This window comes from Salmo trutta, chromosome 32 (genome assembly GCF_901001165.1).
Source record: "Salmo trutta chromosome 32, fSalTru1.1, whole genome shotgun sequence".
NCBI lineage: Eukaryota > Metazoa > Chordata > Actinopteri > Salmoniformes > Salmonidae > Salmo > Salmo trutta.
This window is the reverse complement of record NC_042988.1, coordinates 35,051,462-35,067,707: the sequence shown is the minus strand read 5'-3', so window position 1 is coordinate 35,067,707 and position 16,246 is coordinate 35,051,462. Positions and strand designations below refer to the sequence as shown.

Here is a 16,246-nt window from a genome sequence, read left to right as displayed (position 1 = left end):
GCGGAATCCTCCAGCGATCTGACGTAAGACAATGAACGCACTGTGGCTGCATTCCAAACTGTTGCCTTTCCTCTGGCCTCTGCCATTGATGACTAAACGTTGCACACCTGAAAGGAGGAACCTGTCTAGGTAACCAACATCTGGTAATGGTTCTACCTCCTAGACTCTACATGGAGCTTCCTCCATATGACTATAACCCATTTAGTCTTTGAGAAGTTGTCATCTTACAGGTGTGCCAATGAGAAGCCCACAAGTTTAAAGTTGGTCATGTTTGGTGAAGTTTGGTAAGCCAGGACAGCAGACGTTTGTTCATGTTGGTTACAAATCTAGCCTTTGCATTGTGTTATGTTACAGTGTTTAGAGGGCCCACTGAGTGGAGCGGTCACACAGACAGAGGGTGACCCAGCTGAGCGACCTAGATCATGGCATGAATGGGTGGGTGGTTAGGCCAGCAGTCTATGTGTGTTGGACGGTTGTAGGGCCAGGGACCAAGACACTTACTGGCAGTCTATGTGTGTTGGACGGTTGTAGGGCCAGGGACCAAGACACTTACTGGCAGTCTCTGTGTGTTGGACGGTAGTAGAAAACAGGCACCTTCTGTTCATATTTGGCTTTAGCAGCATCGTTGCCGTTGGTCGCCATAAACTGCAATCACAGAGAGAAAGAGATGTTTCATGAGATGGGTTTCACTCACACACACACACACACTGTGCTGGCATGCACACAAGATCAATACCAAACCTTGACACCTCCCCCCTTATCTCTAGCCTCCCACCCCCTTTTCTCTCATTCTGCCTTCCTTCAACTCATTTAGTCTCCATCTCCCTTCTTTCCCTTCCTCCATCAATCACCTGCCAGAATTAGGGCCGCGAGGCTGTCCTCACAACACTGCCCCCCATACACACACACACACAAACACACCACACAAACACACACACAGACACACACAACACACCACACAAACACACACAAGCACACCACACAAACACACACAAGCACACCACACAAACACGAACACAGACACACAACACAACACAACACAACACAACACAACACACACACACAGAGAACCAATGGCAAACTCAAATCATCTATACCTCTGTACCACTCCATGGGTCCAGCAGGACAGACTCACCTCTACCTCTGCATCCCTCCATGGGTCCAGCAGGACAGACTCACCTCTACCTCTGCATCACTCCATGGGTCCAGCAGGACAGACTCACCTCTACCTCTGCATCACTCCATGGGTCCAGCAGGACAGACTCACCTCTACCTCTGCATCACTCCATGGGTCCAGCAGGACAGACTCACCTCTACCTCTGCATCACTCCATGGGTCCAGCAGGACAGACTCACCTCTACCTCTGCATCACTCCATGGGTCCAGCAGGACAGACTCACCTCTACCTCTGCATCACTCCATGGGTCCAGCAGGACAGACTCACCTCTACCTCTGCATCACTCCATGGGTCCAGCAGGACAGACTCACCTCTACCTCTGCATCACTCCATGGGTCCAGCAGGACAGACTCACCTCTACCTCTGCATCACTCCATGGGTCCAGCAGGACAGACTCACCTCTACCTCTGCATCACTCCATGGGTCCAGCAGGACAGACTCACCTCTACCTCTGCATCACTCCATGGGTCCAGCAGGACAGACTCACCTCTACCTCTGCATCACTCCATGGGTCCAGCAGGACAGACTCACCTCTACCTCTGCATCACTCCATGGGTCCAGCAGGACAGACTCACCTCTACCTCTGCATCACTCCATGGGTCCAGCAGGACAGACTCACCTCTACCTCTGCATCACTCCATGGGTCCAGCAGGACAGACTCACCTCTACCTCTGCATCACTCCATGGGTCCAGCAGGACAGACTTGACTTTGCTGATCTGGGAGATGTTTCTATGGAGACCCGAGCAGCTCTGACACACAAACACACCCAGGGTGTAGGACGCCCACTCCGGGTCTGAAAAACACACCACACACACACACACACACAGAGAGAGAGAAGACATGCATACACGCACACAGGAAACACCCTTAGCAACAATGACAGTACTACAAATGAGGAAGTTCATTTCAAGGCTGCCTCAGACTAACAGAGACAGAACAGGCCACTACTACCATGACATGGTTACCACAGACCTCTAGACTGATATCTTAAAGGTCCAAAGCAGCCGTTTTTATCTCAATATCATAGCATTTCTGGGGAACAATTAAGTACCTTACTGTGATTGTTTTCAATTAAAATGGTCAAAAGGAACCAAAATAGCTTCTTAACAAAGAGCAATTTCACAAGCAAGAGTTTTGCTAGGATTGTCTGGGAGTGGTCTGAGTGGAGAGGGGAAAACGAACTGTTATTGGCAGAGGTTTGAAACTCTCTTTCTTATTGGTCTACTAACTAATTGTGATGTCAGCAGGCAGGCCAAAACTCCATCCCACCAAAACTTCCTGAAATTTCAGCCGTTCTTTTCAAACAGCTCTAACACTAAAAGGGCATTATCATCATTTTAATTGGAGTATTATTCTAACATCAAAGTGTGTAAATATATATATAAAACACAGGAAAATGACTGCACTGGGCCTTATAGTTCTAGTTCTCATTGAGCACAGTGATAATCAACGTCTGCTACTTCCTGTCTGCATCTACACTATCCTCATAGTAAATAAATAAGTACAACACTGCTACAAGAAGAAGCATTTATTGGTTGAGAAGATAAAATGTTGAAAGCTTGAGATTTGTTGAATAAATTGTTACTGTCATACAGTGACAAAATAGTTTGTATGAAAAAGAGGGAGGACAGACAGGCAGGCAGACAGACAGAGGGAATCTATAGAGCCCTATGACCCCCTGGAAAGCATACTGCTCTGCTGTAACAAGATATGGTATAACTTTTTTTCTAAAAAGACTGATGTGGCTCAGTATGTTTGCATGAAATGTAGCTTTAATACAAGGGAGCCAAGAAGGAGTGATGTGAAGCACATTCTAGTGTCATTCTAGGCCTTCAGGGCCTGTATTCTGTTTTACAGTCTGTCCCCAACATCAGCACATGTCTCAGTAAGTTCAACCTAAACTGGAAAAGGCAGAGCCTGTGGTCAAAATATGATGAAAGCAACAGAAGACTTTAGAAGAATGTGGTATATGTAATTTCCTGCATGAGCTCTCTAGCTATGCCTAAGTACATTGTTTGTAGACTGGTATGTCTGATCAGCATTGTTGTTTGAGATGCTTTTATTCTGTTTTGGTTTCAGTGGCTGCTGTTTATGACTGGGTCATAGAAATAGAGCAAGTAGTTTTCTATGGAGGATGTAGTCATTGTATCTAACTCGTGTAACTCAGCCAAACAGCACACCAGGGTAACATTGATATCCTTAAGTAGCCTGCCACTGCTCTGTTGCACTTAGATATATACATATACATTAAAAAGATAGTGGGGATATACAGTACATCTACTAATTAAAGGGATAGTGGGGGATATACAGTACATCTACTAATTAAAGGGATAGTGGGGGATATACAGTACATCTACTAATTAAAGGGATAGTGGGGGATATACAGTACATCTACTAATTAAAGGGATAGTGGGGGATATACAGTACATCTACTAATTAAAGGGATAGTGGGGGATATACAGTACATCTCCCAATTAAAGGGATAGTGGGGGATATACAGTACATCTACTAATTAAAGGGATAGTGGGGGATATACAGTACATCTCCCAATTAAAGGGATAGTGCGAGATGATCATAAACCTCCAAAAAAGACGAGTCACACAGTGAATAGATTTATGTCTATGGTAAATTCCACAGAGAGAGGGAGGGTGGGGGATGGCAAAGATATTGAGAGATAGAGGAGGAACAACTGATAAGAGGAGAGGACAGAAAAGAGACAGATGGGGAAAAGAAAATGGAGAAGGCATTAAGTGAAAGTGAGAGACAGAGACACAGAGAGGGAGAGAGAGACAGAGACACAGAGAGGGAGAGAGAGACAGAGACACAGAGAGGGAGAGAGAGACAGAGACACAGAGAGGGACAGAGAGACAGAGGGAGAGGGACAGAGAGACAAAGACACAGAGAGGGAGAGAAAGACAGAGGGAGAGGGAGAGGGAGAGAGACAGAGGGAGAGAGACAGAGACAGAGAGACAGAGAGACAGAGAGAGCAAGAGAGCGAGAGAGCAAGAGCGAGAGCGAGAGCGAGCGAGACCTTCATGGTTGTGAGGTCTGGGGTCTGCTCACCAACCAAGAACTCACAAAATGGGACAAACACCAAATTGAGACTCTGCATGCAGAATTCTGCAAAAAGATCCTCAGTGTACAATGTAAAACACCAAATAATGCATGCAGAGGCGATACCCGCTAATGATCAAAATCCAGAAAAGAGACGTTCAATTCTACAACCACCTAAAAGGAAGCGATTCCCAAACCTTCCATAACAAAGCCATCACCTTACAGAGAAATGAACCTGGAGAAGAGCCCCCTAAGCAAGCTGGTCCTGGGGCTATGTTCACAAACACAAATAGACCCCACAGAGCCCCAGGACATTAACACTATTAGACCCAACCAAATCATGAGAAAACAAAAAGATAATTACTTGACATACAACTAGAATGCTATTTGGCTCTAAACCGACAGTACACAGTGGCAGAATACCTGACCACTGTGACTGACACAAAATTAAGGAAATCTTTGACTATGTACAGACTCAGTGTCACGTTCCTCGTATTCTCCCTCATCGGAAGATATGTCGAAATCACTTGATGACCAATACGCAGCAGGTTGACTGTTCCACATCATATTTATTATAGATGGAAACGACAAAACAAAATAAACACGCAAAGGCGAAAGTTTCACAGGAGAAACTAAACCCAGTGCAAAATACAATTACCCACAAATACCAAACACAAACACACCCCACTATATGGGACTCTCAATCAAAGGCAGATAGACAACACCTGCCTTCAACTGAGAGTCCCAACCCCAATTAACCAAACATAGACATACACCTACACATAGAAAACCTAACCTAGAACCTAACCCAACACTCACAACCCCACTATACCATAACCAAACATAACTCTGCCACGTCCTGACCAAATATAATACAAAAATACCTAAGTATATGGTCAGGACGTGACACTCAGTGAGCATAGCCTTGCTATTGAGAAAGGCCACCGAAGGCAGACCTGGCTTTCAAGAGAAGACAGGCTATGTGCACACTGCCCACAAAGTGAGGTAGAAACTGCCAAATGTATGACCATATTAGAGACACATATTTCCCTCAGGTTACACAGACCCACAAAGAATTTGAAAACAAATCCAATTTTGATAAACTCCCATATCTATTGGGTGAAATACCACAGTGTGCAATCACAGCAGCAAGATTTGTGACCTGTTGCCACAAGAAAAGGGCAACCAGTGAAGAACAAACACCATTGTAAATACAACCTATATTTATGTTTATTTATTTTCCCTTTTGTACTGTAACCATTTGCACATCATTACAACACTGTATATAGACATAATATGACATTTGAAATGCCTTTATTATTTTGGAACTTTTGTAAGTGTAATGTTTACTGTTATTTTTTTATTGCTTATTTCACTTTTGTTTATTATCTATTTCACTTGCTTTGGCAATGGAAACATATGTTTCCCATGCCAATAAAGCCCCTTAAATTGAAATTGAATTGAGAGAGAGAGAGAGACAGATAGAGTGAGAGTGAGTGAGAGAAAGAAAGAGAGACAGAGAGAAAGAGAGACAGAGAAAGAGAGACAGACACAGACACACAGAGAGAGAGGGAGGCCATAAAGAGAGGCATTGTCTGTTAGACCAACCAACCTTTATATCTTCCTGTTAATAAATTATTTTTTAATTTATTCTCATTAGTAAAAAACAACCCCACCCCACCCTTGATTATTGTTGTTACTGATTGTCCTGTTTGTGGCAATCTTGAAATATTTTGTTTAATTATGTTTTTATTGATATTGTTAATTAATCATTTCCAAAGTGCTCTTTGGCAATATGTACATTGATATGTCATTCCAATAAAGCAATACAAAATTGAGAGAGAAAGAGAGAGAAAGCAGTGTGATGACAGAATCTACTTGGCATGGTTCCAAATGATATTACACATTTACAGTTTATCTCAACCAACCATCTCTTCTCTCAATTACAGAAAGTAATGGCACAAACCCATACAATACAGACAGACAGACAGACAGACAGACAGACAGACAGACAGACAGACAGACAGACAGACAGACAGACAGACGCCATGAAGTGAGTTTAAAAAATAAACTGACACTGCATGCAATGTTTTCAGTATCAGTTTGCTCATACTAACAGCTTTAACGAAATACACATAGGCTGTTTAGAGACAAATTTACTTATCCAACAATGGGTGACTGACACTTTAGCACGTGTTCCAGAATTTCCAAATGAGAAGTTATCTGTTGTATCTTTTGTTTAAAATCTAGTAAAAAAAACACATCATCCCTGATCCCAACCACCCAAAAAGATGGAAGAATTAAATGAATAAAGAGATTGATACAACCCCAAGAGGCCTGCACAGTCCCCACACTGACCAGATACTGCTACTAGCAGAGAAACATCTGAATGAATTCTACCTTGTAGATACTGTACTTCTTTCAAAAGCCAAGCAGGACAAGACATAACTGTGAACTCTGTGACCTCGGCTCCAGAGATGAGCTCATAGCTGAGTCACCATGGGAACGTGTGGGTGTGCTCAGCACTCAGCCGTGGGTTATGCTCATTAGGGCATGTAACAAAAAAAATGCTTTACATTATGCAACGGAGCAAAATAAATTGAGCTTCTTATTGGAAAATTCCAGGCAATCTGTCCCTGTTTCAGTCTGTTTTTCTTCCATTTGGTTCCTAATGAACACAACCCTGGAGTATCTATCGTCTCCATGCAGAGCAGACTAGCTCCACAGGCTAAACTGGTCCTCTGATCAGAATCATTGATAGCACAGCACTCCTGATGAAATATTAGTGTCTCTTGGCATTGGTCTTATGAAAGAGCAGGTGGCATTTGCAGGATTTAAAAGATTACATTCTACTATGTGATGAGGCCCATGAAACATTTTTTTAAAACTCTTTACAGTTAAGTATGACATACTGTGTGTCTCGTCCTCTCATATCACTGACATCTTGTAAGAACGGGAAGCTATATTCCAAATTTGCTGATGTCTTATTTTGTCACCATGTTATCAAATCAAATTTTATTGGTCACATACACATGGTTAGCAGATGTTATTGCTAGTGTAATGAAATGCTTGTGGGACTAGAAGCGCGGCAGCCATCTCAAACAAAACACATTGCAGATCCTCTTACATTCTTCCAAGAAACACTTGATACAGAAGAAGGAGGCAGACAGACTTCCTGAGGAATCTAAATGATCCATAAGGATAGTTAAATTATTTAATGATGGAATACAGTAGATTTTATGTTGACTGGACCCTCTTAAGTCTTTTCAAAATCCATGCAGTTGCTTTTCATTGCACATATGAATTACTACCCCGGAAAAAACATCCACTTGAATGAGTCATAGCTAGAGGTCGACCGATTAATCGGAATGGTCGATTAATTAGGGCTGATTTCAAGTTTTCATAACAATCGGAAATCGGTATTTTTGGACACCGATTTGGCCGATTTAAAATGTTTTATTTATTTATATATATATATATATATTTTTTTTTTACACCTTTATTTAACTAGGCAAGTCAGTTAAGAACACATTCTTATTTTCAATGATGGCCTAGGAACGGTGGGTTAACTGCCTTGTTCAGGGGCAGAACGATAGATTTTTACCTTGTCAGCTCGGGGATTCAATCTTGCAACCTTACGGTTAACTAGTCCAATGCTCTAACCACCTGCTTTACATTGCACTCCACGAGGAGCCTGCCTGTTACGCGAATGCAGTAAGAAGCCAAGGTAAGTTGCTAGCTAGCATTAAATGTATCTTATAAAAAACAATCAATCAATCATAATCACTAGCTAACTACACATGGTTGATGATATTACTAGTTTATCTAGCCTGTCCTGCGTTGCATATAATCGCTTAGGTACACGTTGCTCCAACGTGTACCTAACCATAAACATCAATGCCTTTCTTAAAATCAATACACAGAAGTAAATATTTTTAAACCTGCATATTTAGCTAAAAGAAATCCAGGTTAGCAGGCAATATTAACCAGGTGAAATTGTGTCACATCTCTAGCGTTCATTGCACGCAGAGTCAGGGTATATGCAACAGTTTGGGCCGCCTGGCTCATTGCGAACTAATTTGCCAGAATTTTACGTAATTATGACATAACATTGAAGGTTGTACAATGTAACAGGAATATTTAGACTTAGGGATGCCACCCGTTAGATAAAATACGGAACGGTTCCGTATTTCACGGAAAGGAAAAACGTTTTGATTTCGAGATGATAGTTTCCAGATTCTACCATATTAATGACCAAAGGCTCGTATTTCTGTGTGTTATTATGTTATAATTAAGTCTATGATTTGATAGAGCAGTCTGACTGAGCGGTGGTAGGCAGCAGCAGGCTCGTAAGCATTCATTCAAACAGCACTTTTGTGCGTTTTGCCAGCAGCTCTTCGCTGTGCTTCAAGCATTGCGCTGTTTACGACTTCAAGCCTGTCAACTCCCAAGATTAGGCTGGTGTAACCGATGTGAAATGACTAGCTAGTTAGCGGGGTGCGCGCTAATAGCGTTTCAAACATCACTAGCTCTGAGACTTGGAGTAGTTGTTCCCCTTGCTCTGCATGGGTAACGCTGCTTCGAGGGTGGCTGTTGTCGATGTGTTCCTGGTTCGAGCCCAGGTAGGAGCGAGGAGAGGGACGGAAGCTATACTGTTACACTGGCAATACCAAAGTGCCTATAAGAACAGCCAATAGTCAAAGGTATGTCAAATACAAATTGTATAGAGAGAAATAGTCCTATAATTCCTATAATAACTACAACCTAAAACTTCTTACCTGGGAATATTGAAGATTCATGTTAAAAGGAACCACCAGCTTTCGTATGTTCTCACGTTCTGAGCAAGGAACTTAAACGTTAGCTTTCTTACATGGCACATATTGCACTTTTACTTTCTTCTCCAACACTTTGTTTTTGCATTATTTAAACCAAATTGAACATGTTTCATTATTTATTTGAGGCTAAATTGATTTTATTGATGTATTATATTAAGTTAAAATAAGTGTTCATTCAGTATTGTTGTAATTGTCATTATTACAAATAAATGTTCAAAAAAATTGTCCGATTAATCGGTATCGGCTTTTTTGGTCCTCCAATAATCGGTATCGGCGTTGAAAAATCATAATCGGCCGACCACTAGAAATCATAAATAGTCTGTAACGTATTCCTGGTCAGTAGACACAATAAGCTTATGAAGACTGTATTACAACCTACATTATGATTAGATACAGGTCTCACTCTGTTGAGGTAGATAAAGCTATAGACTGGCATTGGTCACATGGGCAGTGTGCCAGGGAGAGAGAGAGAGAGCCTGGGGAACTCACACAGGGAATTAGGCCTAAATCCCCAAATATTATGTTATTCTGTCTGTCTGCCTGTCACTCTCTCAAGGTTCCAGTCTCTTGCTCTCTCTCTCTCTCTCTCTCTCTCTCTCTCTCTGATACAAACACTTAAATGTTGACCAGATTTCACTATTGTTATGCAATGACACCAGTTTGACTTCACTAGAGTGTAAACAGACACTGATAACTCTGATAACTGCAAACATCTGAGCACTACAGTAGCCTACTGTACTTGCATGATAGCGTCTTGGATTTACATACAGAATAATACGAAATCCTCTGAGACCAGGCTGTGCAGTGAACATGATCACTAGAGTCTCCAATCACCCAAATCAAAACACATTTACACCATCAAGACAGATTATTCCTATATTAACCTACCCGCAACTTGATGGTATATGGTCTGTGATTAAATAATCCATTATCTAATGCGAGAAGGTAGCGTCTGGAGAATCGCGCGGGCCACCTGACCTGACATACTTGAGACATTGATGGGACCATAGTAGCCTAGACTGTACCTGCGGCTCCGCAATCCACACAGCTCCCGTTCCCTGGTCTCTCCAACAGCTTTATCAAAAGCTGTTTATTCTTTTCTTGATCCGTAGCCATGTTGAGAATGTATTTTCTAATTCAACTAATTGATCGACTCCAAAACCTCGAAAGTGAAGGCTGAAGGCTGTTCGAGCGTAGTTAAATAATATCCACTGTAGTTGTCACTCACTGGACACCGGGGGCAGTGATGTGATGAAAACACGATCACATCTGAGACATGAGAAATAGTGTCCACGTCGCAATAATTGTTATGAAAACATATAGCCAACGAAATGTACAGATGAATATTCCGTGTGAATTCCACCCTACTCTTACTCCCAGTTCCTGCTCTCTACACATCAGTGTTCTCTATCTCTCTCTCTTTCTCGCTCGCTCGCTCTCTCTCAAAAGTGAGACCTCAAGCGGACATTCAGTTCTTGAAAACATTTTCCAAGACAGTCCCATTACAAATAATTTCCCTTCCGTTTTGCTTCATCTTAATCGATAACTTTATTGATTCTCTGTAGCTCAGGCTGGCTGAAATGTAATGTTGGCAAAAACGGGCATTTACCTGTTCTGGAATGTTTAGTCCGCTGAAAAGTATAATGGAATTTGTGCAACCAACTGACAAAAATGTATATTCGGTAGAAAAAGACTATTCAGTTGGTGCCCATTCACATCACTTGGGGGTGAGTGGAGCATCAATCACACAATGCACGTGTACTACATTATTTATGGCTCTGCTCCATCCGCCTATCCTTCAGATTAATAATCTTGAAGACTGGAGGGCGGTAGAGCTGCATTTTGCGTTTTATTCCCGCTCACTTCACAACTCACCGGCTCCAGCAATTTCAGTGACGTCTCCATTTCAAGAGAATGTAGACCTATGTAGGCCTAAGCTTTTCCGAGAGGAACATTTTTCTGGAACATGCTTATTCCTGACATTGTCTGGAAAAATGCATGGTTAAGGCCTTACAAATATTGTATAACAAACAAAGTTAAGGAAGTGCACTTCAAAATTTTACATAAGATATAGCCATGTAATTCTATGATATCCAAATGTGTGGCTATTGATGATATCTGCGTTTTCTGTGAAAAAGAAGGTTAGAATCTGTCTCACTTGTTCTTTGAATGTAAATTTGTGTCTGAATTTTGGGAAAATCTTGCAAAATACTTATTTACCATTATGAACACTACTCATGTTTTTGACATGAAAGATATAGTATGTTACTATTGCAATGATAACAAGACGATTGAAATGATTGTGAATTTTTTTATTCTTGTTGCTAAATACTTTATACACAAACAGAAATTCCAAAATTCTATACCAAAATTAGACGTTTTTTTGATTGAATTTAATTATCTTGTTAAGATATTATCCCTAGTAAGTAACAACAAGAATAATATCTTCCTGCATCATTATAATTCGATTTTTTCAGAGTGAATACAATTGCATTAAATTGTTTATTATTTTATTATTTTATGAATCTTTTTTGTTTGATGTAGCAATGTAGCAATGTAAGTTGATTTTTGTATTATGAATAATAAGAATAAATAAAAAAATAATAAATAAAAAAATATTTAAAAAATGTAGACCTAAAACTAAAATGGCAGTACGAAGATGACTCTTTCTGGTCATCCTCAAGAGTTTTACTGTGCATCATTGTATTTATTTAACCTTTATTTAACTAGGAAACTACTGTAGAAACCTTGTTTGCAAGTGGGGCAATAGGTCACCAGGAAATTGAAAAAATGGGGAAAAAATGTTGTATTTTCTTTAACGTTTGGATGTAGAGTGTTGCATTCAGAAGAATTACAGTTTTTTTCCAACTGCTTACACACAAAATCTTTTCATGTCACACGATTTTTGAAACCTCACACTCAAAGTGCAAAACTACACACCAAATTTCCAAAACCATAAGCTATTTCTCAGCCTTTGACTCAGTTGTCAATTGCATAAAACACTTTTTTCAAAACACTACACACAATTCTCTACCTAAAACACAAAAATCTAACAGGAAGTGACTTGCTTTCCTTTTCCAAACACAACCAATCAAAATGCTACACTTATTCACCAGGTCACACACACACTCCTCACATGTGCAAACACTAATTGCTTAACTGATCACTAACCAATCACTGCTTTACTGTAGTATAGGCCTATAAATAGGTCAATGGTCAGATTACCTGTTTTGAACAATGGATGCCAACAATGGACAGAGAGCAAGAGGAGTAGGAGGGAGAGGCAGGGGACAACAACGAGGACAAATTCAAAGACGAAGAGTTGGAGGAGTAGGAGGAAGAGGAAGATGAGGAAGAGGACGAGGGCAAAGAAGACAAGGAAGGAGAGCCATCTCTAATGAGATTAGGGCAACACTTGTTGATCATGTGATCAACCACGGTTTGACCATGAGAGACGCTGGACTGAGAGTCCAGCCCAACTTCAGTTGATTTACAGTGGTGTCCATAATTCAAACCTTCAGAGATGAGAACAGGTATGCAACTATCTAATGACTATTTTAGCATTACAGTAATGTACTGTAAAATACGTATGACTGCATAGTATTGCATAAACATTTGTAACTCTAAGCCATCCATTTACTGCACTGCATTGAATGAATGAGGTTGGTTATCATGCTGTACTACCTTTTTTTGTACATTGTTTACAGTTCCTATGCTGAACACATACTGTGTTTGAATTCTGTACAGAGTGGAAAGGCAAAGACATCATGGAGGACGAGGACGCTTGTTTAGAGATGTACAAGAGACTGCAATTATAAATATGGTTTTGGCCAACAATACAATTAGGATTTGAGAGATAAGAGAGCTTATCTTGAATAATGACACCATATTTAACAACATCAATGCTGTAAGCCTGTCGACCATACAACGCATCCTCCAACGGCACCGAGTGCCGATGAAACAACTTTACAAGGTGCCATTTGAGAGAAACTCTGAGAGTCAAGAATATGCGACATGACTTTGTAGAGGTATGTATGCAACACTACTTCCAGTACTTCAGACATACCATATTTACTCATCTGTATATCCTCTTGTCTGTTACAGAGTATTGGAGCTGGATGCCCATGTAATTCGCCATGAATTTATTTATGTGTATAAGGTTGGCTTCAACCTCACCAAAACCAGGCACCACGGAAGAAATGTAATAGGACAGAGGGCAATTACCAATGTCCCTGGACAGCGTGGGGGTAATATAACTATGTGTGCTGTCATCACTCAAAACGGGGTCCCCCATCACAATGCCACACTGGGTCCGTACAACAACGGCCATATGCTCACTTTTCTGGATGCAATTTACACAATGCTTGTCCCTGATCCAGATCAGGAGCTTGCTAGATTTGTGGTTTTATGGGACAATGTTAGTTTTCACCGGGCTGTTCTGGTCCAAAACTGGTTTGCCACCCATCCACAATTTGTAGTTTTGTACCTACCCCCATATTCAACTTTTCTAAATCCCATAGAGGAATTATTCTCAGCCTGGCGCTGGAAAGTGTATGATCGCCAACCCTATGCCCGCATGCCGCTTCTCCAGGCAATGGAGGACGCATGTGGGGACATAGAGGTTGCCTCTGTCCAAGGTTGGATACGCCATGCTAGGAGATACTTCCCTCGATGTTTGGCAAGAGAAAACCTATCTTGTGATGTGGACGAAGTATTGTGGCCAGACCCAGCCCGGAGAAGAGATTAAGCGTAGCTTAGCACTGGTGACGGCCCCCCCCCCCCCCCCCCCCTACCAATTCCTGGACTGCCCCCACGGGACCCCACACACACAATTGTGTTCTTTACTGTATTCTAAAGAATATACTTTTGGTTTACATATGTTTATGGTTTTGTTGTATGCTACTGTATACAACAGTAATGTTTGGCCTAATAAATATTTTCTGTTTCTACATTGCATTGGTGTTTACAGTGTACTTGTTACCCCTCTCAGCAGATTACTTTCACTGTAGAACATTGTATTGAAATGTAGATATAAGCCTATGAAAGACCAAAGAGCTTTAGATTTAGAACAGTGTTTACATGGTATATCCAAAAATGTACTATTATGAAAGCAGTGTTTGCCATTTGACGCAAATGCTTCATTCTGACATGTGTTTATGGCATTTTGAATGCAGTGTTACATTTTGAAGGAGATGTGAGGCATTTTGCATTTTGTGTGTGCAGTTTTGGGAATTGTGTGTAGAGTTTTGAAAAAAGGAGTGACAGTTTTGAAAACGTGTGTAAGCAGTTGGAAAAAACTATAAGTAGGCAGCAGGCCGATAATATAGTTTACCATTCGGCAAACAGTGTTACAAAACCACCTATGGATCCTAGGCAAAGCTAAATGGTCTGTAACCTGATTTAATATTGTGTGCATTTACATGAGAAGTCAGAGTATGCAGGCCGTGTTGTATGCATGTGCCTCCATGAAACAGCAACCTTACCTAGGTCCAGGTCCAACTCCGTCTCCTTGGTCGGCCAGCCAAAGCAGATTATTGTGTGTTCAGTTGATGGTGACAAAAGAACAGTGGGGTCCAAAATGATGGGATTCCTTGATAAAGATTAGTAAAAAAAAATAATACAAATACTGAGCTATATTGTATGCTCAATAAAATCTCAATGATTTATTTTATACTAATACAATTTCTCAGAGAAAGATTATTTTAACAAGTAATAAAATAAAAAGTTTCCAATCCATGTGCCAACGCCTTTTAGCAAACTCCAGGTGGTGCCATGGTCAGATGACATGAAATTAGGGCTCTCAGGCCACGCACACCAAGAGTGGGTCTGGCCTTCAAAAGAACAACGCCTATGCAGAAAATACTTCATCCCTACTGACTACAAAGGGAAGCACAGCCGCGAGCTGCCCTTTGACATGAGCCTACCAGATGAGCTAAATCCCTATGCTCGCTTCGAGGCAAGAAACACTGAGGCATGCATGAGAGCATCAGCTGTTCAGGATGACTGTGTGATCACGCTCTCCATACCCAACGTGAGTAAGACCTTAAACAGGTCAACATTCACAAGGCCGCTGGGCCAGACGGATTACCAGGACGTGTTCTCCGGGCATGTGCTGACCAACTGGCAGGTGTCTTCACTGACATTTACAAAATGTCCCTGTCTGAGTCTGTCATACCAACATGTTTTAAGCAGACCACCATAGACCCTGTGCCCAAGAACACTAAAGTAGCCTGCCTAAATGACTACAGACCCGTAACACTCACGTCCGTAGCCATGAAGTGCTTTGGAAGGCTGGTAACAGTTCACATTAATACCATTATCCCAGAAACCCTAGACCCACACCAATTTGCATACCGCTCAAACAGATCCACAGATGATGCAATCTCTATGGCACTCCACACTGCCCTTTCCCACATGGACAAAAGGAACACATATGTGAGAATGCTATTCATTGACTACAGCTCAGCGTTCAACACCATAGTGCCCTCAAAGCTCAACACTAAGCTTAGGATCCTGGGACTAAACACCTCCCTCTGCAACTGGATCCTGTACTTCCTGACGGGCCGCCCCCAGGTGGTGAGGGTAGGTAGCAACACATCTTCCACGCTGATCCTCAACACTGGAGCCCCTCAGGGGTGTGTGCTCAGTCCCCTCCTGTACTCCCTGTTCACCCATGACTACATGGCCAGGCACGACTCCAACACCATCATTAAGTTTGCAGACGACACAACAGTGGTAGGCCTGATCACCGACAACGACGAGACAGCCTATAAGGAGGAGGTCAGAGACCTGGCCGGGTGGTGCCAGAATAGCAACCTATCCCTCAACGTAATCAAGATAAAGGAGGTGATTGTGGACTACAGGAAAAGAAGGACTGAGCACGTCCCTATTCTCATCGATGGGGCTGTAGTGGAGAAGGTTGAGAGCTTCAAGTTCCTTGGTGTCCAAATTGCCAACAAACTAGAATGGTCTAAACACACCAAGACAGTCGTGAAGAGGGCATGACAAAACCTATTCCCCCTCAGGAAACTGAAAAGATTTGGCATGGTTCCTCAGATCCTCAAAAGGTTCTACAGCTGCAACATCGAAAGCATCCTGACTGGTTGCATCACTGCCTGGTACGGCAACTGCTCGGCCTCCAACCGCAAGGCACTACAGAGGGTAGTGCGTACGGCCCAGT

At 41.9% G+C, this 16,246-nt stretch overlaps 1 protein-coding gene across 5 annotated transcripts in view; it reads right to left on the bottom strand.

Annotated features, from left to right (window-relative positions):
• LOC115171792 (arf-GAP with dual PH domain-containing protein 1) overlaps positions 1-10,753 on the bottom strand; it is a 30,967-nt gene extending 20,214 nt beyond the window's left edge. The window contains exons 1-3 of one of the 5 annotated variants that reach the window (XM_029728938.1): positions 10,676-10,753; positions 1,840-1,970; positions 554-645 (exon numbers count right to left, since the gene is read on the bottom strand). In XM_029728938.1, coding sequence (XP_029584798.1) covers positions 554-642 — 89 coding nt within the window. In that variant the 5' untranslated portion in view covers positions 643-645; positions 1,840-1,970; positions 10,676-10,753. Of the gene's footprint in view, positions 1-501; positions 646-1,179; positions 1,971-10,091; positions 10,530-10,675 lie in introns of those variants that run through there. The other 4 variants (XM_029728934.1, XM_029728935.1, XM_029728936.1 and 1 more) reach the window with 4 other exon arrangements.
• Positions 10,754-16,246: the final 5,493 nt, after the last annotated feature.